At 36.6% G+C, this 26,950-nt stretch overlaps 1 protein-coding gene across 2 annotated transcripts in view; it reads right to left on the bottom strand.

Annotated features, from left to right (window-relative positions):
* ZFAND3 (zinc finger AN1-type containing 3) overlaps positions 1-26,950 on the bottom strand; it is a 134,660-nt gene that overhangs the window by 36,513 nt on the left and 71,197 nt on the right. For both annotated transcript variants that reach the window (XM_038132886.1, XM_038132887.1), the window contains one exon: positions 10,437-10,616. In XM_038132886.1, coding sequence (XP_037988814.1) covers positions 10,437-10,616 — 180 coding nt within the window. The remainder of the gene's footprint in view (positions 1-10,436; positions 10,617-26,950) is intronic.

Here is a 26,950-nt window from a genome sequence, read left to right as displayed (position 1 = left end):
CTTTCCCAGCTGAATGTGAATGTCTTGTGGTAAAAAAATAGATGAAAAGTTGGGACAAAGTTACACTTTTAAAATAAACTTTATAAATATTTCAAGAGGCATTTTTAAGCAAATATACACCATAATTGCAATGCTAGAAATGTATTTAAGTGACCCACAAGTAACACAAGGGACAAAGTGATCACATCTCTGATAACAAATCTTGCTACTGACTCCAGTGAGATAACAACTTTGCCTCTTATCTTGCTCTCATTATGTGTTCTAAGTGTGGCACAAGCATATGCTAACAAGCTCTTTCCATGTTTAAGGTTTTTCAGCTCTGGACTCTTGCCCACTCATCTGGTATCTGCTTGGTAGTAAATTGCTTTCTGCCTTTTTTCTTAACATGCATCATCGTTGAGGAGTTCTCCAGAGATCTTGTTAAAATAGCAACCAATTGAGTGTACACAGTGACTTGCAGGAAAAATAAATAAATAAAAATAAACTCCATGCAGAAAAGCCAAGACAAATTGACAGTAGCACTGCCAATGGTAATAACACATCATAGCTCTGAAAATTAAATTATAAATGGGAAGATGGTAGAGAGCCTGAAATTGAGTTAGACCTACTAGAGTTTGGCTATCAAAATACCAATAATCAAGTTTGCACTAAACTGCTGGTAATACAGTAATACTTGCTGGCAATACAACACAGCTTAGTATAACAGGAAAACCTTTAACATTAAGTTTTCATGCACTGAAAAATACTAAAAATACTTTTTCCGGTTTTTTCCCCCCAGTCTTTGCATATCTGGAAAGAAGCACTGTGACTGTGGCAATGCTTTTACCTTTTCAAGTATTTTCAAGTATGGCTTGTTAGTAAACTGTTTCTTTTTGCTTCTCTCTGGGATGCTCCCCCTTGAAGCTTTCCTTTATTTCTTTTTCATTAGGTTTCAGGTCTCAGGCAATTTTGTCTACCCTGAAATACTCACAGCATTGTAACTTTAAAAAAAAAATTATTCTGCAGTTGAGGGGGAAAAATATGACTAACTTTGTTGCATTTGATTTCAACGAAGTCTACTTGGGAACAGTTTTACACTCTCAATTTTCCAGAGAAGGACCAATAAACTTGATGAGTTTATTGTTCTCCCAACAAGTTTCTCCAGCAACACACACCATCTCACACCTGTGCGACAGACAATCTTTCAATGGGTGGTTACAATGGACAAGAAGCCAGTCCTTGGCCTGCAGGCCCACACTGAGGGCACTCATCAGGGCCTAGTCAGAGGTTAAGCAAAGCATCAGGGCATGGAAAACTATTGAACCTGACATAAGAAATTGTTGCTTGTGACAGGCAACAGTATAAGTAGCTGGCAGATGTTACAGACAGTGTTGGATTCTCCAGGCTGCTAAAGAGGGAGCTGGTGAGAAATGGCTGAACTGCAGAGGTAAGGGGAGGGGAGTGGTGGGGACCTCTATGCAGGGTCAAGTCTGCATATGAGAAGAGACAAGCTTGCTTTTGCAGTGAGGAGGACTGGGAGTCCCGGGGTGGGTCCTTTCCTAGGCAAAAATAAAGCATCCTGGATGGATGGATCAAGCATCCTGGTATCACCCAAGTGGCATTGGCTTCAAGCCTGACAGCATTGGCGAGCAACAACCTCTTCTCAACAACCAGAAATGGTCAAGTAAGCAGAAATAATTTTTTACACCATAATATTTTCATTTTTTTAATATTCTGGCCTACAAAAAGTTATCTTGATCTATGTTAGTATTATTATTGCAAAAGGCTCAAAAGATGCTTAGTGTAGGGGTTGGTGCATTTGGGGAAGAAAATCAATACTGAAATAGAATCCTTGCCACGTTTTCTAGTGAAACCTTTTGCATATTCAAAAACCTACAGAGCAGGTCTAAGTCAGTCTCTACTTTCAGACACCAAGTATTTGGTTTCAATATAAAATGTGTGTAAGCAATAAATTCAACAGGGTACGGAATTTCAATGAACTGACTTTAGATACAGCTGCCTCTTAAAATGCAGCAGCTCTTCTGTAAATAATTTTAGTTACATTCTCCCAGTTTTCACTGAATAGACAGTGAGAGGCATCATCACTGTGGACTAACAAATAAGACTAATCCTTTCAATTATTGTAAAGTAAATATTTACAGTAGCTGATACTTTCAGCATCCAGCCAAATGTAAGAACTGTATTTCTCACTCTCTAAAGTACAATAAGTATGGTATGCATTCTGCACTTCCTTTGTAAGAGTTTTCCTGTTATTTATTCTTCCCTCATTAGGTATGGCTTTCATACAGCTTTGATATGTATAGCACAGCACCAGAGTTTCAATAAAGAGTATCCTGGGATTTGCATGCATGTTCACTAGTGCCTAATAACCAGTGAAGGCAGCACGTACTTTGCCGCATTTCATTCTGCGAGTCCTTTTGTTCCACCATTAAAAATGTCATGCATAATTCACTACTGTGGGCTTGGCTGTGCAGTCCTATGTGGAAGTCATCACTACATGGAATCTTTTGGTATACATAACTGCTAATTCCAGAATCTTTGTATTGTTTGAAACAGGACAGTATATTTCTCACATGCTTTGATAAAAATTCTGTGTGTTAAAAAGGGAAATCATAACAATAGAACACTAGTCCATCTTGACTATTCACAAAGGCAGGCTTATAACTTTGCATGATTCAGGATATATCTGCATTTTCATTGCCAAAAAAGTAAATTTTTCAAGGTTACTTAACTGTGCTACATAAAACACTTCGGTGCACAGTGAAAGGCCACACATGTCTAGCTTCTAACATAACCCACAAGGCTGTAGAGCTCTTTTTGCTCAGCACAAACAAGACATTGAAATGGAAGAAAAGAAATATCTTTCAACTCTATATCCAATTAACAGATAACACAACAGCTTCTGCTCCTATTTTTTCCAGTGTATGGTTTCTGACACTTGCAACTCCTCTTTCAAACAAAAGCAGTCACTGCCCAGGGATAATGTAATCCCAAGAGAAGACAATTATAAATGCAAAAATACTAAAAGCCACTCAAGAAATTAGAAGAATTGTGACAATTTTGAGAATCCTCAAGTTTGCAAATTCAAACATAGAATTAACAAAGGACAAAACAAGACAACTTGAACCTTATCACATATCAATACAATTGGTCTTGTTGTAGTTACTATGCTTTTGGCTTCTGATATCCACAGCTTTCTCTAACTTACTGTTAGCTGTACTCAAAATATATTGATTAGAAAAACAGATTCAAACCTAATTTCTCTAATTATCCAAAGTAGCAAAATTTTATATATTGCTTATATTTCTATGGATACATTAATATTGCTATTATTTACTACTGTAGACTAAATTCTAAATATTCTATGTTTAAATTCTCTTTTAGATGCCCTTCTACATTGTCCACCTCCTGTCCTGAACTATGTTAACTGCAGCCAAGCAGTATTTGTCCTGAGGACATCTCTGAGTCAGGGCAACTTGCTGTTTCCCCTTCCTGAAGGATGTAAAGTGAAGTGACTCCACACAGCCAGAGCCTCCTATGCAGGAAAAAAGTTCAACACTAGGGTGTTTAATCCCCTCCTCTTGCTGTTTGGAGAAGCACTAAGTTTGAGCCCAGAGGACATGCATCAGGTGGGTTTAAACAGCACTCAGAAGCACACTGTGCAGAGAAACAGATGCAGAATGGAGGAAAAACTAAGTTAACACATGAGTAAAAAGTCTAAATTGGAGTAATACATTGAAACAATTTCAGATGCCACAAAAACTGCAAGTCAGATAATGAACAAACATGAAAAATAAAAGGAGCCTGAATCTCAGTAACATTTGATCACAGTAATGTAAGGACAGAGGAATTCTTCTTTGAGCTTTTGGTACTGTGATGGTTCCTCCCCAGATAAGCCACACTGACCCCCTGAATGCAACAGGCTGGAAGAAGGTAATATGTAAGAAATTAATTTCCTTGGACAGCGGTGTTCTAGCCAGGACAGGAACAATTTCATGGCTATTTGCAATACAGGGAAGAACCCACCTTGGGAAACCTGTCCAAACCAGTAACCTAATTGTACATTTCCTGAACTGGGAGAGACGTAATCTAATAATCTACACAACTGAGTACGAAGACAGTCATTGATTACGAACACCACCACATAAACAAAAGGAAACATAAATCTTTAAGTTCACTCTGCACAGACAGGCTATGCTATCTTTAAGGAAAAAAGGCAGAAGAACTTTACAACACTTAAGAACTGCTTATTTGCTGCAGAATGGGCAAGATGCATGATCATCTAAGTGATGTCATTACTACACAGATAAGAGGATTATATTACATAAAAATGCTTTGTTTTTAAAATCTAAATTTACAAATCAGCCTTTAGATACTTCTGTGGAATTTTGTCTGCATGAAGCTTTTGAACAAGGAAATGAAACCTGGACTGCTTTGTTGCTGAATAGATGGTAAATTTAACAACTATAATGAAGTAAAGGGAGACAGGATTCGGATTCCTTTCACCTTCTCCTCTACTACTGGGTTACCTGTTTTTCCTCAGTAACAGATGCTATATTCTCATACTTTGTTGGTGTAAGTTGAACTGTAAATTGTGCTTGTGAAACCAGCAGTTAAAAACCATTTTTATAAACAATTTTATTTAACCTCAACAGCTGTGCAACTCTAACCCACATTTTTCCAAAGTGACTGTGTTTCTGTTTTTTGTTCCACGGGGTTCTTTCACGCTAATAAATGGGACCCTAGGATACATTGTCTACTCTGCATGTGAAGTGACTATAAATCAGAAGGAACAATTAACAGTGGTATAACATCCCTGGTCTTCATTATGTTTCAATATTATCATGCCACAGACGTGGAAAGATGTACTTACTTCATAAATCTTTGTGCCAGACCTTTGCTTGTCAGAAAACACAGACATGTTCTTTATATGAAACTGAGACTGTATGGAATAGATGGAAACTTAAGAAAGATCTTCACCGAAGAAAAGATGATGATGACACTTATTCAGATTTCTAACTGCCTTTATGTCCTGTACTGGCACCTAATACTGATGGAATTTCTCAAAAGAAATAGCCCACAACTCAATATGGTTTTACATTTGAAAGCATTCTTAGGAATTTCCAGAAAAAAAGGGCTTGCATTGATATTGAAATATATGTATTTTGTGATAAATATTTTTAAAATATCAGATTCAATGATGATCTAATTTAAAAACTGATTTTAACATTAAAAACAGTACCAAAAGACTATTTGTAAACAGGTTCTAATGAAAACAAGGTTAAAAATAAAAAAAATCCCAGACAATGTAAAACAACTTTTACTGTTATCTAATTTAATAAAAGCAAAAGCCTGAGAAAACAGCTAGTTCTTGTTCTTTGGCATAGAAACCCAAAGATGCCTACAACATCAAAAACCAGACAGCTGCATATCTTGTATTAGAGATGTGTCCATTCTTGATATAAGACACAAAATTGACTACAATGAGAAAGAACACATGACAATCTTGTGAGTTGATAAAGAAAATCAGAATTATTCACCACCACCTAGCTGCAGGTTTCTCAGTTATGTTTGGGTATAAGTTTAATTTAATACTGGGTCATGTAGGCTTCATTTAGCCCAGCACAATTTTACCAGTTACTGCATTCTTTTGAATCAGAGAAAAACACAGAAGTTGGTATTATTGAGAATAAATAAGGTTAGCAACACAGCTAATTACTTTCTACAACCACTTGTGACAAGCAAGGCAAAAACAGGCAGCTAGCTTGGTCTGTTGATACATTTACTAGTTACAGAAGTGGGTATGCATGTAACCTTCAGTCACAGATGAGCCAGAGAACAAAGCTCCCCATTGAATGAATTAGGAAAAAAACAACCAAACCCAAAAAAACCCAAAAGCACAGCCCCCTCCCCCAGGAAAAAAAAAAAACAAACCAAAAAAAACCCCTGAAAAAACTCAAAACAAATGAAGACAGGAAGTACAAAACTGACTCCTACTGCAATAAGCAGCTGAATTCTCAAAGTCAGGTCATTTAAAAAAGTATACAATGAATAACATTCAAGAACAACTGTCATTTTAAAAATCACTCTCCTTAAAAAGCACAAATTGAAGTTAAGGATGCCATCATAATAACTCCAAATATGAAGTATTTTCAGAGCATACATAGAAAAGCTGTCATCTAGAACTCTACTCACAAATGCAGGCAAAATACAAAAACCGTGAAGTTCTTATAAATTGGTAGAAACCTTTTGCATAGTGTCAGAGAAAAGGCCATTCAGCAAGAAAGAAGCAAAGAATGAATGCACTTGTTTATCCATTTTTCACAAAGTTATGTTGAAAAAGATGACATATACTTTTATTTTATTCCAAAGAGAAAAAATACCATTACTTTTTGAGTGCTGTAGCCTATGTGTCTTTTTACACAGTCATGCTTCAACAAGCAATAAAATTCAGAGTATAAACATCCAATAGGTTCAGTAGGAAAAACAATCTTTCACCTTTCTGCCAGATATCTCTTATAGAAGCCTACTACATCTTTGTCTCAGGACTAGTACACTTAATGAACATTAACTTCACTAAAATTACTCCATCACTGGGGGTATTTCAGTGCTTCCACTGCACACAAATGCTTATGAATATATGATGTTATAAGGCACTTTTCTAACCTTATCTTGCAAATTTAAATGTTTGAGACAAAGGTGTTTTCTTCTTGATGCGCAATGGCTCAAATTCTGAAGGGTATACAGAAACTAGCCAAAATTTAGAGACATCCAGTCACGAAATACCTTTGTATTTGGGCCTCTAAAATTCAGCACACAGAGAGGTAAGGTGTGGTCAGTGATCATAACCATCCTTCTGGGCTGAAATCTCCAGTGTATTTTCTGACATTCACAGCAATAATGATCTTTGTTTATCTTCTCATAAATTCTTCAATGCAGCAATGAAGAGCATTTAACTGTTTTAGAAACAGCAGATATTCCTTTTGTTCTTTTCCAATTGTGGTTCTTGCGATTCAAGAAGGCCAAGAAAAGTTAAGCACACAATTAAAATAAAATCCTGTCAGCCAAATCTAAAAACTACTGAAATACCAAATCTGATCAAGCTGCCACAGTCGGTGTTCTTCACATTGACATTTCTCCTGTCACATAACAACACAGTTAATTTCAAACCTGCACAGAACCAGCTTTAGCTCTGCTCATACAGTGACAGAAAAATGATGTGACAGCCCCAAAGAAAGCATTGAAGGCCTGAAAACTAAGCAAAATTATTCCATGTGCAGTGTGACCTTTTCTCTACCAAAATACATGGAACCTTGCTTAATAAGCTGCCTTTTTTTTTTTTTTTCCAGAATGCTGGTGGCTGAAGGTAAGGACATAGAGAAGTGAGGGCCATTGTCAAATCCATTTTTTCCTGTCTGCTAAAAAGAATCAAAAACCTTCCCCACCCAATATGAAAAGGAAATCTTTGACAGAGGAACTGGCTGATATAGTGACTGATGCTAAAATAACTACCATTAGGAGCTCCTAAATGAAAGGAGAACATGGAAGGAATGTGAACACATTAAACTTATCTGCACGTAAAGCAGCAGCAGAACAAAAGTTAGACTGATTTAATTACCTGTTAAGGAATGGATCAGTAAAATCTGTGCAGCTCTAGACTAACTAGAACTATACCAATATCAATATTACTCTTTGTCTGCAAGTTTATTTCAGAAAATTTTCTGAAATTTACTGAAAATTACTGAAGTTGTGTCAGTGCCTCTGGGTATAAATTTTTATCACATTTTTGTTGACTGTAAATGTAATATTGAGAACTACCTGTCACCTCTGAGGGGGAGAAATATTAGAAGGCACAGCAGCCATTGTGGTAGGCAACTCCTCAGAACTGAGGCTGATGGGAGATGGAAAGTCACTACAACCTGGTTGCATATATAAGACACTCAGGAATGCAAATGCAACTCTCACATAAAATCAAAACAGTAACAAAAAACCACACAAATACTTGCACACTGTCAACTGAACTCCTGCAAAATATAGTTCAAGGAAATTTTCTCCTATATAATTTATTCTGTGATAAAAAGGAAATAGCTATTTAAAAACAAGTACAAAAACCCATTCACTTTCTCTGATACAAAGTATGAATTTTACCACATGTGATTTCTATGGTTTTCTTCAGTTCTTCTAACATGAATGACTTGAATTGCCTAAATGACTTGCTGCAATTTTGTCCCCTCTATTTACCCTGTGGACTCAAATACTGTGTCAAATGCCTTGATGCAAGACTCTCCTCAAATCTTGAAAGGAAAGAGAGGTGAGTGGAATGAAATATGAGGATCCTTCCCGATTAGATCAATTTTCCCACACTTGGATAAGGATTACCACATTCCATACAATGATTTCTAGTGAATTACCACAATTCTACTCAAAATAGAACACAGCTGTACGTCATCACATGCAGTGAGAAGTATCAGTCTTTGAAGAACACAGCTGTACTAAGAGCAGTGCATTCTTTAAAGAATATGCTGCAAAATAAATAAATATTGCACAGAAAAAGATAACCTCAAACTAAAATGCAAAAGACATTTAAGTCTGGGCATTCTTCATTAAAGGAAAGAACCTTGCACAATAAGGTCATTATCCATCAGAAAATCTCCATCTGTACATAATTATTTCTGATAAATGATATTAAACTTCATTAAAGAGGTAGTGGGGATGTGAGAGAAGGCAGAGCTGTAAATAAATCTCTCCCCTGTATTTCACTTTTAAAACATCTCAGCAGGAAGTCGTAAAGAGATTTTTTTAAATAGGCAATATTTTCAAATGCTCTGCAGGCTGTGCTGCCTAATATCCATCACATTCAGTGTATGCTCACAAGCTCGCAGCAATTCACCACGAAGGACACTATTTCATTTCTTTCCCATTCCTGTAATCACCTTCACACTTACCAAATCTTTCTCAGTCACACAGAAACACTTTGTTGTAACACAATTTCATTTCTACCTGAACGAATTTTCAGGAAAGGTGACCCAGTAAGCACTACAGAAGCACCCTGTGACACTGGCCAATAAGCGAGCGAGGTGCTCTAAGTCCCCAGCACTGTGAAGGCCCAAATGTGTTGCTGAAGGATAATGTGCTTTCCTGAATTCCTCAGGAAGCTTGTTTTAAGGCCATGTTTTTACAGCAGGCTACAGGGTTCCCCTGAAGAAGCACTGAAGAGAAGGAAGAGAAGGAAGAGATGGAAGGATGGTCAGCAGCAACTGTGTACACAAAGCAGAGACAAGAGTTACATGGCAAGTTTAGTCTTATGACAAGAACTTGTGACAGAACACTCACATTTGAGCACTTGCATTTCTCACAATAGTCTCAAATACAGAGAGATAACAACATCACAGTTTAAAAATTTTACTTTAGTTAGTCTAATAAACCACTACAATTCCAGAATGACATTTTATGCTTTGTCCACAGCCAACCTGCATAATTAAAAACTCTTCATACCTGTAAACAGAATAAATACTTGGACAACTCAGCAAAACCATCCTAAGCAAATAGTTAACACAACTGAAAGCAAGATGTGTTAGTCCAGTGCTTTGTCAACACTTATTTCCAGCAGTTGCCTAAATGTTCAAGAACCAGAGTAGCTCTTGCCAATTTCCTACTGAAAAACAAGCATTTTCTTGCAATGTGTAGATCTGCTCACTAGCCACAACCTAAAGCAATCTCAGCTCAAGGGGGTTTCTCTCCATAGAGCACCTTCTAAAATAAATCTACAATTGGAGAAAAATGAAGCTACAAATTATACACTGGAGCTTAGGCTGTAGAATGCAGATTTTACAACTCAATATATTAGATGCAAGATGAACTTTATACAGAGGTTTAGAATAATTTAAAAGTCAATTTTATCTCACTGTGTTTGCTAAGCATTCTAACTTACCTTCAGGGAGAATTTTTGCCTGACAGTTCAATAAAGACAAAATATAGGCCATGAAAGAATAGATAAATTACCACACAGAACAAGTTATATGCAAGTAGCAATCTAGACAAACACACATTACAGTCAGTATTCTGTGCAACTACAGTAATTAAAAACCAACATGTTTAAAAGTCAAATTTCACCAGATACTGGTGTTGATGCTAGAATATACATACAAATTTACTACTAATGTGAGAAGGAGTTTCTCACAGTTAAATTCTTTCCCACATATCAAATAGCTTACATACATAAGAAATACAATATATCAAATGTGAAGTTAGTTAACAACTCCTATTTGTTCTTCAGTTAAAGACGTCAATGTCTATTTTGTGAATGGCTTCTAACCTTCCCCTTCACCCCAGAAGCCAGGCCAATAACTTCCAGAGGAAGTCGGTGAAACATAAACCTGAGAACAAAGCAAAAAGTTTGTGCCACCTTTGCCTTCACTTATGACACGTGCACTTACATTCCTCTTTGCTCGGTGAAGTTACATTCAGTTCTGTCAAAAGTTGCTGGTTGGAGTTAGCGGCCTGCGTGGTTAGAGAGGTATTGCTGTTGTCACTGTTCGTTTCCCCAGAGAACAAATCTGACTGGCTGTTGCTTGTGCTGGGAGTAGAGTCATCGTCTGGCTGTTTCTTCTGGAAATCTATCAAAACCAAGATTTCATATGTCACCACATTTGCTCAGTTTAATAATCAAATTTTATGCAAAAACCCCCATGTAGTAAAAATAAGCTCAAAACACTGCCAGAGGTATCATCACTTTGATAAATACAAACAGCAGCCTTCGAATTTTTACTTCAGATTTAAAATAACTTAAAAGTTATTTGTTGGAGAAAAAGCATTTTCAGAATTACACAAAGGTCTTGTTTCCCCAGCCATCTACGAGCATTCAAAGCTTACCACAGCACACAGTATAATTTTCAAAAGGGTTTACACAAAGCATGTATAAAAATATAAAGGGAGCAGACATCCAGTGAGGGAAGAACCAAGGCATGTAATACAGCACTATGGGAATGTTACACTTTTCAATCCTACTATACAAAATCCCATCAGTAACAGTTTTGGCAAAGCCAGTGTAGATAGCTACAGTGCCAGGTTAGCATGGAGAGCTGGAGAGGAATTGCCTCTGCATCACTGGTTTGATGGGTATTTGGGGGGGGAATGTTTGGGAGGAAGTGGGTGGAAGTTTGAAGTGTTTCCTCCTTCCTTCACTTACTCCAACACTGGCACTAAAAGTTGCCCACTGATCTAAGAGCAGAGAGTTAAGTATGAAAGGTAAATCACTAAAATACATTAAAGATGTGTACAAATGATTTCAAAGTTTTCTTTTTTTATCAGCAAATGCCAAGTCACACTTGTTTCCAAACTGCCCTCATAGTCCAAATCCCATGTGTGTGACAAACGTCACCCTCTGGCTTACCTTACCTCCAAACCAGATTCAGGTTTGGGGGGAAATTTTTTCAAGTGCAGATTCCCCACTGAAAGCTCCTTCCCAAATCTGCATCCCGATCTACAATTGATTATAGCATTAGTCTAGCAGCTACACTACTGGATTTCAGTCTGGCACACTCTGCCTCTGGGAAGCACACCTGCCAACCAGGTGAATTTTGGTTTGCTTAGCATCTAGTTCTCTCATCTCTTCCTTGTAAAGAGACAGATGAAGTGCACCACCACTTGGTATCTAAGTACATTTTTTCTAAATTACATACATGGGTAGAATATATTCAATACATAAATACATAGATAAATCAATATTTGGTTGCTCATTATTATGTCATGACAGAGAAGAAAACAGAGCAGTCTATAAATATTTGCAGATGATGATGTGTTAGAAACACAGGTTGCCAACATGACTCACTGGGATTGGGAAGCACTACAGTCAAACAGTCCCTGAATGCTGATTTAGGATTTAAGTGATTTGCCAGAAATTAAGCCTTAACTTCTGCTGTGGAAGAGTCAGCCAGAAGTCCAGATAGGAGAGGAACAAGCTCAAAGCCAGGGAGGAGGAGGGGGAGGATGAGGAGAAGGAGGGAGGAGCTGGCAGACAGGAAATCATCCACCTCCCCAATAAAGCTCTGAAAAACCAGTGGGAAGTTTTATGTCAGGGATGAGGTACAGGACTCAGCAAGACGTTCTACTCAGGCCTCACAAGGTATCAACGAAGTCTAACTCAAACTGGGCTTCTGGATTTTATTGGTGTGTTTGCGCAATCAAGAAGCTTCAGACACTTTTCTGCACCAGCCACAATGAGGCAGCTGCGGTAATTTTAACACTTCAGAGCTGCTGCAGCAGCAAAATCCACCATGGCAGTGAAATGCTCTTTGCCTCCGTTAATGCATGACCTCCTGTTCAGAACTAACTTTTATTCAGACTGCAAACCAATTACTTTTCAAAAAAGTTTTAGAACTTTTTCTGTTGAGTGGAACACAAGAACATCTCCGGCCCCTGTTTTAGTCCCTTCTTCATTACAGACAACAGTACTTGAGAAAAGCCTTAAGACTGATGAACCCAAGCACCCCAAACACAAGAACTGTAACTGAAGCTTCCCTCTGTATTTCATCCATGTATTGGGGGGCATTTAGCTTCTGTAAATCATGACTCTCATTAACACAAATAACTTGCAAATCACCTTGCTCTTCCTGCAAGCACCATAAAAGTTGGCAGTATTTCCAGGAGAGCTGAGCCTGAATAAATCCAGTTAAGCCTTAACTGCTTAACAAATAAAACAGAAATACACATGGTACAGGCAAGACCCTGGCAAGTTTTGAAAGGTAAGCTTTATTCTGATTAAAATCAGAATGCAATTCTGTTGACAGAACAATGACCTCACCTAATAATCTCAACAAGGAAAAACCAGAACAAGAGTTGGCAAGACATTAATCAACATCTGCAGAAGTTCCTATTTAATTGGAAAGGCATGAGAAACACTTTAATCTAATTTTTTTTTCATTTTTCCTGAGACTTTCACTATACTAGCAAAATCTGTGCCAAAATGCACAAGGGTGACCGAAAGTCCATGAAACCTGCACGGCCCATTCCTAGTTAATGAAATGCATCTTTGCAATTTTTAACACAAGCCTTCTCCATTTGTTAAAAAAGATGTTTTGTTTTTCCTCTCAACATTGTCTCCCTTTCTCCACTGTCTTCAGGTTTGGTTGGTTTTTGAGGCTTTTTGGGGTGGCTGTAGTAGGGTATTTTTTTGTTAAACAGCACAGTATCCTGTTGTTAACAATATGGTGGAGTCAACATCAAAATAACACATAAAAATTTGCTCTTTCCTGCAAATATGGGGAAATACTAGACAGAAAGATCTATCAATAAAATGCATGAAATACTTTCAATAAACTGTTACTGCTTGGTAGAAAAGCTGCTAAGAATAAGTAGCTGTCAGCTACTTCAAGCTCCAAAATCCTTTTGCTTTGTTGAGTTCAAGGGTTACACACCCAGTATCTCAAATAGTTGAGCAAAAACAGAATATCTCAGAGCTCTCGTGCACTGGATATTAATACTAAGAGTGTTATTTTTGTTTTGTTGCTTAGTATTTCTTTGTAAACAAAACAACAACTATGTGAATGGACAGACATGATTCAATCACTTCATATTGTATATATACAATGAATTCTAATAGCTTAGACTAAAGGAAGGCAAGAAGTTGCATTTGTTTCCAGACTTCAGGTAAGGCTTTCTTTTGCAGGACAATCTTCTGCCCATTTTTATTAATGAGATAACATTAAGAATGAAGGCTATTGCCTTTACAGCTTCTGATTTTACCTCATGAAACTGGAGTTGCCATACAAAATCACACTTCTGCACAGTCCTAAAACCTGCAAGCTCAGTTGTCCAGTTACTGTTACCAGGTTATGGTGAGCAATCTGCAAGAACCCATCTTCCCAGCACGTTCACTTCACCCATTGCCTCAACAACAAATATTTAGGACATCCAACTCCTTCCACCACCTAAATAACTTGATTCTGTGACACAAGAAATCAGACAGTCCCAATTCCAGTACGTAGCCTTCTTTAGCCATCAATATCCAACAAAATAGCAAAGAAAATCTTGAGTTCTTGACTTTTGCTTAACTAAGGGCTCTGTGACTAAGCAGGAAATGACCCATCTTCACAGCTTCTGGTAACTTCTGTGATTACAATCAGTTAAAACTTAAGGCAAATGGTAAGTATGAACATTATCAGCATATCACAAAGCATTTCTTCTGAAAAAGACAGGCACGTCAAAGTATTACATGAAATGATTTAATACTAAGCCAAACTGTTTCTTCATTTGCACTCCTGCTATGGCAAAGAAATCATGCCATCTTCAACAATCTCCTTTGGGTTATTTTCAGAGTCTAAGTTACAAACAATTCATATTCTCTGACCTAAAACAGATGTTTCATTGAAAAGAATAAGTTCATTCAAAGATGTGATAGAAGAGGTATCAGAGTAAACAGCATGCTAAGGGGAGAAAATCAGTCTTTGAAGTAAGTACTTTAACCAACAGGAAATATTACACTTCCTTACTCTTCAATCCTATAGTTCCCCTAACTTAGCAATGTGAGCTAGCAAAAAGGTTATTTGGAGAGTGCTAGCTTCTTACACTGCATTAAATGCACAATCTGCATGGTTTTTATTCCCAGAGCAATTTGTTCTTTTACAGAGCATAAATTAACATGTTGGTATAGCATCAAATGTCTCCAGTCCATTAGTATCCTGATGTACACAACAGACTTGCAGTAGTCTACTCAGAGAACAGTTCCACAATTAAAAGAAACTGCTTTCTGAGAGTACTCTATGGGAAGTAGCAAATGTTATGACATTGAAACTATTGAAACTGCTACTGTGAAATCTTTAACTTATGGCCTTTTTTTTTTCTTTTCATCATGTGTCTGTTCACAGAACTGAGAATAGACAAACTGTTCACATATGGCCAGGGAATAGTACTGCAAGTCCCAAAGATTTTATTTACCTAGTGAGAGCTCTTCACTAACTTCTCTGGTTCATAGCTTACTGAAGGCATTTCAAGTGTCATTCATACACAACTACATTTTGCATAATAAATTAAGGTGAGATGGATAAAACCTTCACTTTCAGTACATACTGAATGCAATCTGGAGCTCCGATAATGGTCTGGCAATAAAACTCTACTTGGAAAGAGAAGTTTTAGCTTTTTTCTTTTTAAATAACATGCAGACAGAAAGATGTATTAACCCTCTTGGAGAATAAACACAGATATCTGGCTATCAGGGGAATACACCATAGAATACACAAAGGCATTTGCATTAAAAGGTGACAAAGTCATAAAAAGGAATCAGAGGTATGAATTAATTATAGTAATTATATTTATAAATATATAAATGAAATATATTAGACTGCAAAGTACAAAATTACAATTGCAGTATATTCTTATATGAGCTATCAGCAGATCTCATCTGTTTTCACAGTACATTGTACTGAAAGAATTAAACAGTAAAAATACTAGAAAGGTGATTTTCTGTAAAACATCTTTATTTAGAGTTATGAGCACGTACGATACAAGAAAGCTATTCAGCTCTTAGGGGTTTTACTCATAAATACAACATTTTCTCTTTTTTTCAGCTTTTCTTCTTCATGAAGAAAAACCGAAATGAGTTTTTTATGCTAAGTTATCCTTTACGATTGCTATACTTTAAAAAATTGCAACACATTATTAATATATGTTTCAAACATTATTAATATGTTATTAATATGTTTAATAATAAGTTTCAAATAACACTGAGCATTGCATATTGCATATACTGAGTTTTTCATAAGGATTTCATTGTCTATTCAAATAAGCAGAGAAGTATTACAAAGGCAAAACAAAAAAAGATGCATCTGCAAGGGTGGCAAACACTGAGACAACACAGCTGCAATTACATGTATTTATCACTCAGGAATAAGGATCAAGGTATATAATACCACCTCATTTGTAAATCTTATGCAATGTATCAATATTTTGGGGATTTAGCTTGGTGGGGGCTTTGTTGTAGAGTTTTTTGCTTGTTTTGGTTGGTTGGGTTTTTGATGGGTGGGAGGAAGTCTGGTGATTATGTGTTTTGACCTGGTTTTCCCTCCAAAAAGGCACTCCTTGCTTAAAGATGACATTCCATAATAAACCTTATTTCCCTTGGCTCAATAAAATGATTCTTCCCCAAAGTTACACAGGAACCTCTAGATCTGACTACCAGATTTTGCCTATTATTTAGCAAGAAAATTCATGAATAGCTAATAAGCAAAGACTATCAAGACAACAAGCATAACACTGTTAGAGATGACCTTCAACTTAAGATCCAGGTCATTATTATATATGCAGGCATGTTTTTAAGGAAGGAAAATGCAGTTTGTATGAAAGAATCTAGAGCAACTGTATTAACCAGTCTTATAACACACTGCACGACAGACATGAAAAAAATTGCCATTTTTACAGCATATGATCCCATCATTTTCAAAGCAGTTGTGAAATCCTAAATTGATGAAATAGGAATTTCATTATCATCTACAAAGTATCCCTTGAGAATGGCTACCCCACAGAACAAATACTCCTTGCTCTGCCTGATAATGACAATTTGCTTACTGTAGCTATTTCAGTACAGGAACAAGGTCACTGAAAACTTCTGCACCCTGGTGTCACATTTCCCATTCTTACATAAAGTAGCAGGCTTACATTATTCCAACTAAAATTTCATTATTCCAGAAAACTCACCAACATAAAAAAGAATAAATATTACTGACTTTTACAGGATCCAAAGTGCTGAAGCCATGAAGAGCAAACTCCTATTTTAACAATCCACTTTAAATTTTTCTCTTAGAGAATCCCTAAGATCCACAGTTAGCATCATACTTCAATTTATTTTAGAGCACATACAGTGAAAAAGCTCTACTTGAAGTTACTGTTACATTGCAAAACCCAAAACCAGGGAGGGGCTGGCTTATACAGCACCTGCATCTGGTAAAACTAGGACATAAAGACAATTTAATACCCAACTAATTGATATTCTATGGATTCTTGAATCTGTATCAAAGGATACTGGTAATATACCAGTGCAAGGGTAAAGCATGAAATTTAACTGAGGGAGACAAAGAAATCACTCCATCATGACTACAAGAAATATTTTATTTTTCAGAGATATGTGGAGTGGGTATTCATTAGGAAGGCCAAACACCAGAGTGGACTAGTAAGACACCAACTGAGTGAGCAGCTCACTGAGGACTCCTACAAAGCTCCTCTGCTAAAGATGGCAACCTCAACAATTTTACCAACTCCAAGAAAGAAGACAAGGAACTCCACTACTTAACAGCCAGGAAAAGTAAAATCCTGCAGCCATTTGAAGACCCATCTGGCACTTAAAAACAACAAACATTTAACATAATCTGAGAGTAATCCAGCAGAGATTAACAGAATTAAACAAGGGAAAATTTTAAAAAAGTACCTGGTGAAAACATCTAAGCAGCTGTAATCTGTAGAATTTGTTCTCAAAGATAACTTGGAAAACGTGTGACGTGGGCACTTCACAACAGACAAGACAATTCTAGAAAATGCTCAAAAATGCAAGCATAAAACTGACTAAGAGCAGCACACAAACCATAAAAGCTGCCACACGAAATTTATTCCCCTAAATTTCGGTATGTTTATCACTAGAATTCTTTCAGTATTACTACCCCTTCATGAAACAACAGATTAGTAAATGTAGAAGTTTGAACTAAATTCAGAGTGATAAGACATCAAAACTTACACTCCTAAAGGGGAAGTAACATTTGTTCTGGTGGAGGCAACTGACCCATGAACCCATAAACCAAGCACTTTGCAAAAGCAGCAAGTCCTATGAAACAAACTAATGAAGTGAACTTTTCAAGGTGCGTTTATAATAAATGAGGGATATTGAAAATGAGATTGTTAACTGACAGAATTTAATTTCAACTCATATTTATTCTGGACACATTGGAACTATTATTTTAATAAAAGAAATGTTTCAATTAGCTTTTCTTATACTGGAGCTATGTTTCAAGTCACCTTACCATGCCCTTTCCAATATCTAGAGAGAACCTTCCAATTTCAAGACACATGTCTATTATTTTTTAATTAATTCCTCCAGTCTAATTTATGTGATTCCAATTAACGTGCACATTTGCCTCATTTACTGTCAATAATAGTCACATTTATGGTTCAAGCATTCCCAAATGTTTGACTATGTCATAAATTGACAGGATTTTCACAAGGGACCATAGGCCTCTGCAGTAGATTAAACCTTGCTTAGTAGTAAACCACTCATCAGTTCCCTCACCCTTATCTTCAGTAAGAGCACCTTAATAACTACCAATACTGAAACTCAAAACATCTCCCAGAATCGCTTATTTATCAGATTCTTTTCCTTTGAACAGTCCAGAGGCTGTTCTGGAAGAAAAGGGAGCGCGGGCTCTCCCATTTCTGGGCCTCATTTTCCCAGAGCAAACCAAACACTTTGAAATGTGTGTCTGTAAGGAAGATTTCGTATTTTCTCACTCTTTAGGTTTTACCACCAAAGCAATGAATGATGAAGTATAAGGGGTCATCTTCCCACTCTTCTCAATCTTACTGCAACCTGATGCTTCTTTTAATGCACATCTGCCTTTCACACAAACTAGCTACAGGAAAGCCTGGAGAGGAAACTCCCAGTCTGACAGTCCTCCATTGCTCGGGCAACAACTTTGCAATGTTTAGAGTTTATATAAGCAATCTGTAACTTCAATAATCTACAATAACATGAAGAAAACTGAAGTAACGTTTTAATCACACAAGTAAGAACACTCACTGAAATCTCATCTGACACCTTGCTGCCTTAGCCTCAAGCTCCAGAGCTTATTAACTATGCAAGGAGTCCAGAAGCTTAAGGGAGTAGCTGTAGTCTCCCACCTACCATCCCCTCCACCACATTCCATAATCATATAGAAATGCTGGAGAGTAGTGTTCAACCTGCCAGCAACAACAACGACTAAAAAACCAACAAACCATCCAACAAAAAAAACCCAAAAAACCAAAAAAAACAAACAAGAGCTCAAGGATAAAGAATAGACAAGTTGACTTGGGTTTATAAATCCCAAAGCTCAAACACTGAGAACTCTCTCTAGTTGTGGTTGCCACAAACCACCATGTTACATTAAATTTTGACTACGGAACACCATGGCTCAGAAACCAAGCCCATACTTAAGGATACCAAGCTTATTCTCAGTAAAGTTTAAATACAAATATTTCTTTTCCAGTCCCTTAGGAACAAAAATATCAGACACAGACATCGAATGCCTACATAAAATAAACATTGCTTGGGCCTCTCTGTGAGCAACAAAACATGACGAAGTTTTGAATTAATAACAGTTTATTTATTTCTTATTAAAATTGTCTTTGGGAAGAAGGAATTAGTAGTGTTGAATATAAGTCAAAGACAACAACCATTTTCATTATTAGCAAATTGGTCCCAAAGAAAAAAGCTGGAACACATCTTAACATTTGAAATTGATACAAAATGGCTACAAAAAAAAGTAATCTATTGCATTAATATCTGAAGTTCATGGATTTTTAAGTGGTTTTTTTTTCCTTACAAATGCTGACTCTATTTTGATATTGATGCTTCTTTTAATGTCAAGAAACCAGAGAAGTGTAGAAAAGAAAAAGGAATAGAAAAACTGCTCTCCTCAGAATGTTGCATTCCTTGTCCCTCAGTGGAAAACACAGATAAATACACTGCTCCTCAATTCACCTTATTTTTAAGTAACAAAGACATGAGAACTTGAAGCATCTCTTATGATGATGAAGTGATCCTTCTGCTTGTCAGGGCTGGAGGATCATTGCTGAAATTGCCTAAAACACCCACTCTTGTCTATGTCTGTATTTCCATATTAAGACAAAGTGCAATAAAAGAGGTGTAAGAGGAAAACAATCCCTTTGCTTTTCATGTCCATGATTTGTCATTTGATGTGATCTGACTTCCTGTGCTATCACTTCCAAATTAATGCAGATATGGAAAAATAACCTTTCACCAGTGGTGTTTCCAGAGTTCTGGCTTGCAAAGGGTTGTTATCTGGTTCAATAGGTGTGGAATCCCTTAAAGGGGAGTCTACAGCAGCAAAGCACCAACCTGCAAATCAGAGCAGGGATGTGCTGACCTTGAACAATGCATTAAGTGCTGGTAATGCTGGGATCCTGCACACAAAAATGGGCTTCTGTAGCCAGTCCTCAATGTCTAAAGTTTTGTTTCTCTGAGTTTAACAGTGTCACAGTCATGGAATTAGGACTCCCACTCATGAAAATGTCCCAGATTTTTTGCTTTTCAACTGCAGCCTTGGAGAAGATTTACAAGGTTTCACAGGTTCTTCTATTAATGACATACAAAACAAAGCTAAAAGTGTTTTGAGTGTTCAGTCTGGATGGGGGGGATAAGAGCAAGTTTCACTGTGCTGTGAAAGAACAACAGGAAAAATCATAAAATGCTTACTAAAGAGAAAGGAAAACGAGGATCAAAAATGTTATTCTCACACATTCTGCTAGTTTGTTACACTTTCTGAAGTGTAATGGGCTTGAAAAGCAAAGAACTAAAATATACCTACAAGAAGCATTTTAAAGCATTCTTGTTATGCCTAAACAGAGCTAGAAATAACAATTCTACAGCCTCTTTGGGAGCTCACATGCCTGATTGATAGATTGAACCCATCCCTGTTCAACTGATAAAAAAAATTCTTTGAAATAATCTGTTTCTTGGCATTAATACTCTACAAGATAAACAGTTAACAGCAACCCTCCTCCTCCAGTTAAGGTGGCTAATTGTGTTTCAAGTGCAAGTAATTATAGATATTACTGTGGAAACTAACTGAGGACTGGCACATGAAATTCAGACCAAGCAGCTAAATATGAATAAACTAAGAGATTAATTAAATTTTCAGAACGAGCCAAATGATTGCTAGAAGCTGTGAGCTGTTTCGTGCATACTGTTCTGATTACCTGCTTAAGGCACCAACATCCATAGAGCCTATTCCTACAGCCCAGCAAAAATGGCAAAATGCAACCAATCCCAGCAGCAAGATGGGCGGAGAAGAAAGTATGGATTACCTGACAAATTCAGAGTAAAGGGGGGTCAAGCAGCCTAAACCTCCCCCACCATACCCAGAGGGAGGAAACCATATATGCAATTCAATTATCTTTTAGCTCCTCAGTAGCAGTGGCATTCCCGCCATGAAGGTTCCAGTCACGGTGTGACCGAGCAGACTGAACTGTAGTATCTACCACCAGAGGGAGGTGTTCTATCAGGCTGCATTTTCCAAAACCTTCTTTCCTTGCATTGATTTCTATCCTAATCATCTTCAGCAGAAAAAAAAACCCTTCCTTATTTCTGTAAAGACACTTTTGAAGAGTCTCTTTTTATGTATATCAATTTTAGAATAAGTACTGCTATGGCAAATTTGATTATTTAACAGAAGCAACTTGGTAACTAAATTCATCCTTTTCATCTCAAACAATCAACAAAAACCTTGCCCTTGATCCTCTTTCTGACACATAAAACAAAGACAGCAGAAATGCTCATCTTCCATATGACAGGGGACCATTACAGATTTTTTGTCCAAAATAGAAACTATTTCTACTTTCTTCAGCGAGGAAAGAGGGGAGGGGAAAAAAAAAAAAAAAGAAAAAGAAAAAAGGGGGAAAAAAAGAGCGAAGTGGCACCACCTTGCTGTGCAACACATTATCAAACCTGAATCATAAATTTTAAATTAAATAGGAGAAAAAGAGATATAGTTGCAGAAAAAAGACTGATGTCATTTCATCTTTGGTAAATTCTGCTGTATAAATCTGTGGGAACAACCAGTTATGTAGTTTTCTAAGAGACAAAGGAGTGGTACCAACAATGTCTAATGGCAAGAATTTTGTTTTGATAGAAGTTTGAGAGGACTGAGGCAGTCACCTCTGGAAAAACAAAAAACATTCTGAGTGCCAACACTAGCAAAAAACCTGCTACAATATACAGTGCCTAAATGGCTCTCTTGAAATATCCACTTCTACCGACTACAGTGGGCAACTCAACTATGCATGGAAAAAAAAAATCTCACAACCCTGCCATCTTGCTTTACAATTTCCCCTGTTCTGCCTAAGTAATAAAAACAAAGCCCCTATCTGGGGGAAGAAAAGACAAGAGTTGAATGTTTCCTACAGAACTAAACAGGGAATACATGCAACACTCAAACCAGCAAATAGAAATGCAGATGAAAAACAGAGAACAAGGATTTCCTGTATCACTTCAAATACAGGGTACACCAAACACCAGTCTTCAGGAGCAGAAATCTGTCATCCATTGCATTGACTATTTCTAATTAAAGTCTGCAAGTTCTTCAATATATGAACACTTGGTGGTAACTTTTATCAGGACAATCTCCAATGTTAAATTGAATCTTGCTGGAGAAACAGAAATGCATCTATGAAAAAAAAGGGGAGCAAAGCATTTACCCATTCAATAGATTTGGCTTGGAAACAGTGACGGCAAATCTTACTTGTAATGCTCTGTGACTGATGTTCCAGTGTTTGTCCTCATCTAAAATGCTGTAAGGTAACATTTCAATGCTGCCTAATTGTCTGTGCATTAAAATAGTGGAGGCAAACAACTTCAGAAGTTACAGTTCTGAAGTATAGATTTTATTCTCATAATCAGATATGAGGACCATAGTGATATATATAAAACCAGATACATTTTAATACCTAAATATAAGATAAACTTCAACAAAAAATACATTAAGCACAGATAAAAATGAAAGAATTTTTCTTCTACATGGGACAGGAGCAATGGAACCATTAATTTTATTAATACTATTGGCTTGGGTTATCTCTAGAAACATTGGTTAAACACACAAAAAGATGTTTTATATGTTTATTCAAATAAAAATAGGCTGCACTAGTTATTCTGGAAGACAACATCAGGAAACATCTGTCTTTCTATTACTTGTCCAAGGTTTCTGTAAACATTAGTACATTAAAATTCACAGCAAATAACTGTGGCAGCTCAACTGAAAGCAGAACTAAAATGAAGGGATTTCAGGTGATTAAACCAAACCACAGCCCAATATTTGCATTTTTCTTTTCCTAGAACTAAATTCCAAGCTGATGCATGTTTTCTCCAAGACTTTTAATTAAGAAATTAGTTTGTAGACCTGCATGCTAACTATACTGATATTCCATAGGAACTCAAAATCTCAATCTTAAATCTTGTTTCATAAAGGCAAATCATCTGCCAATCTCCTGCACTCGATTTCACAGACTCGAGAGAGTTGCTGGTTATGCCCTATCTTCTTCCTGCCAAATTCAGAAATGACTAAGAACATATTAGCACTACAAACCCTCTGATATGAAACCCATATATTCAATTCCATCAACAGACTCCCTTGCTAATTAATTTGTGACCTCTACAACGCACTCTGGGACTTCAATCTATAATCTCTTCCAGTTTCCAGTTCAGAACATAACTCAATCTTGACTGCAACACTGGTCTGGCTTCCTGCTTCCTTCATTTCCAAGTTCCCCAGGCTATACTAGAATGTGTCAGCTACATCTGAGATAAACAGTATGATTACAGAAGCTGAACTTTCAATTACAAGATTTCAAGACCTCATATTTAATTTAAGCAAGAACACTCATTTTTATGTTTTGCAGACATTTACAGTAACAGCTGTGCTACTTCTGCTTTGCCGGATCTGTCCCAAGTTAAACTCTGCTCTATTAAATTACCAACAAAACAAGTTCTGGTTGTGATGCGACTTTAATTAGAAGATTCAAATTTGCACATTTGAAAGATTTTTTTTTAAAACAGAGACAAATAAATTAGTAGCCCAGAAGGGACCGTGGTAGCAGAGGCAACAGATGAAATCCAAGCTTCTGTAGTGTGTTCAACTGGATTATTTCAAGCCGCTTTACATTGAACTGCACACCATTTAGAGTGGAAAATGTCACATGCTATATGACTGAAGGTTAAATTAGTGTTTACTGTTGAGTGATCTTTTCAGCGTTATCAAATACACATTCAGTACTGTTAGCTATATTTTCATAACCATTTTTTAAGGGTATCCAACTGTCTTTAGAGATAGGGAACAGCTATGCATAAGGAAAATTAATCTACTAGCCCAATTTCATGCTGGAGATGCGTGACAAACTCAGGAAACCAACATTCATTTCAAATTTCAGAAGGGTTTCTTTGTTGAGTATTTTTAGAAATTTTGAGAACAGCTTGCCCTATTTGCTTAGTCTGGCACCTTGGTCACAATTGGAGAGAAGGGTGCTGATTAGTCATAGCTTTGGCTGGCCCTGTACAAACATTATTTTATTCAAATTAATGAATTATTTAGGAATTGCTCACTTGTGCACAGGAAACAGTTTGAAGAGAGCAAGCAACATTGTGGCAAAAAATGCAGCTGAGGAAAGAACGACAAAAGAAGTAATACAGTTCCTCACTGGATACTGTGTGAAGAACTCAATGTCACAAATCAACTAATACAAAAATTCGGCAAATAGCCATAGTGCTCGTGAATTGTAAGGTTTATTGCTTTTATGTTGCTTAATTATCTTAATCCTTCTAGACAAACAAACCTGGTTTTAAAAACTATTTTTGAAAAGATCACCCAGCCCTTCTGAAAAGAAACAGCACTTGTAACATCTTTATAAACATTACACAATACTCAAGTAGCTTGTTATTTTGCTAACAGCAAAGTGACTAACATAACTTTAAATGAAGTAATGCCACAGCTGACATGTAGAGCTTTTCAGTTCCTGACTTTTGCTCTCCTTTTCCAGAGAACCGTGAAGTAGCTCATTATAATGTATAGAAAAATTACCACTGTCTGATTCTTGAGCCACTTTCTCTTATTCTTCCTTTATCAAACCTGAAATCTCTTTCCTTCTCCACACTCCCTCAAAAAAGTAGTTTTAAAAATGTGAATCTTATGCTCCCTAGTCAATTTAAAGATGATTTACACAGTCAGTATTTCCCATCAAACTTGCTTTACAAGAAAACTACACAGCCGTATTGATTTGCAATGCCAGGAGAAAAACTGCATCAGCCTGAAAATCTGCAGCAGCCCCTCATGTTGAAGACATGGCACTCACCTGAAGTATTTTCAGACTAGTTTTCACATCAAAATTAGGTAGCAGAAAAGTAGTGACTTTTTAAAAAGCATTACAGTCACAAAGACAACTAGGACCAGGCTTGCCTGTAAAATGCTGGATTCTTAAGCTTTTTGTTTAATTCATGCTAAAGACTGGGGAAGACATTGGCCATTGAGGAGTGATTGTATATGTCCAGAAATTGTATATGCCCAGAAATTACACTGCCAGCATCTTTTAAATTCAAGACTTGTGTTTGTGATTTTCTGCATTAGCTGCCTTCTAGGTTTCTTTCAGTCCTGTAATAGTTATTTTTATTGTAGTGATACATGTCTTCTTTCAACACTCTTTTTTAGGAAGCAGTGTCACATGTTACACTGATGGACACTTCATGCATTTTCTTTCCCCTCCTTTTTGATAATATTCCCAATCAAATGGTATCTTAAAGACATACAAAAGGAAAGTTAAGACTACTGTAGGTCATATTTGCATTGTCTTATCACATGAGCATAATTCTACTTTCTTTTTCTTCAGGTCATTCTCTTACTTCTGTTATCAAGCACAAGGGATAAAAAACCCCCATGGCTAGAAGCAAATTAGAGCAACTTTATTCTTAACCTGCTGAGAGAGCAAACACATTAACACCAGGCAAATGCAAAGCAGTCCCAATGCAGCTGAATCCTGTCAAAGCAGAGCATGCCAGAAGTATCACATTTAAGAAGATCTGAAAGTTCAGTAAAGGTACAGAGCTATTCTTCTGCTATTCTCAACTCGTTCTCATAGTTTCTTTAGGGAAACAAATCTCAGCCTGCTATTCCAATACTGAGAAAGGAGAGTTTCTATTCTCTTCTTTACCTGTTCAATGACAGCAGAATGAAAGGCTTTCATCAAATCTCATGTGGTGAAGAACAGAAAGCTGTAGCTTTCCACCTGGATGCCTGATTAGTACTAAAATACCTTCAAAGACATCTGCTTTTAAAAATAGAGGTTGATAGCACAGCCCCGCTTCGTTAATACAAAATTGCTGTCTAATTGAAGTTCAAATAAAAGTGATCCAGAAGTGCCAAGCTAAAACTACTCTTGTCTTCTTACAAAGTTTTACCATTTTTCACAAGAAGAGGAGACAAACTCTCTATAGTGTGTTATGACATGGATCTATCATTGATGCCTAAAAGTTTCTTGGGACCTACGCTTGCTCAGTTTTTCAGAAGCAGTCAGATGTGGAAAGTCCACAACTAGGAATTTCTGGAAGTTTTTTAAGCAAGAGGTTACATGACTTGTTTAGGCAAAACTCAACATCTAGTCTGTATTCAGCTGCCAACAATGTATTTCTGGAAATATTATCTGAGCTAAAGAAATAGAATTTGCATCAGAAAAGTAAAGAACACTAGAATATAGATGTATCCAATTAAGAACAGTTGCTATTTCTTGCAAATGTTCAGAGTATATAACAACAACTTACAAGGTTTGTTTAAAAACACACCAGACTAATGAATAATTGAATTATGAAGTGATTAGAAATCTGTAGACGCAAATGAAAAAGCAGCCAAGATGATAACAACTTCACATATTTTATCCAACTAAACTGTAAGTGCAACCAAAATATATTTATTTGATATTCTATTCAGCAACTAAATATAATGAGAGAAAAGGCAATAAACAGAGAGTGATTAGCTACACGATGAGAGAAAAGAAGCTCTTTAGGTATCATGAACCTGAAAGCAATTTTATCAGAAAATAAAAATCAAAAAGAGATACTGCAATAACAGCATGCAATTTACATACTGCTTTTTAAAATAATAATTGTCATCTTTAAGAAAGCACTCAATAGTCCTAGGTTAATCAAGATTCAAAATTA

Source organism: Motacilla alba, chromosome 3, assembly GCF_015832195.1.
Source record: "Motacilla alba alba isolate MOTALB_02 chromosome 3, Motacilla_alba_V1.0_pri, whole genome shotgun sequence".
NCBI classification, from domain to species: domain Eukaryota; kingdom Metazoa; phylum Chordata; class Aves; order Passeriformes; family Motacillidae; genus Motacilla; species Motacilla alba.
Note: the sequence above shows the minus strand (reverse complement) of the source record. Positions and strands in the feature narration are given on the sequence as shown.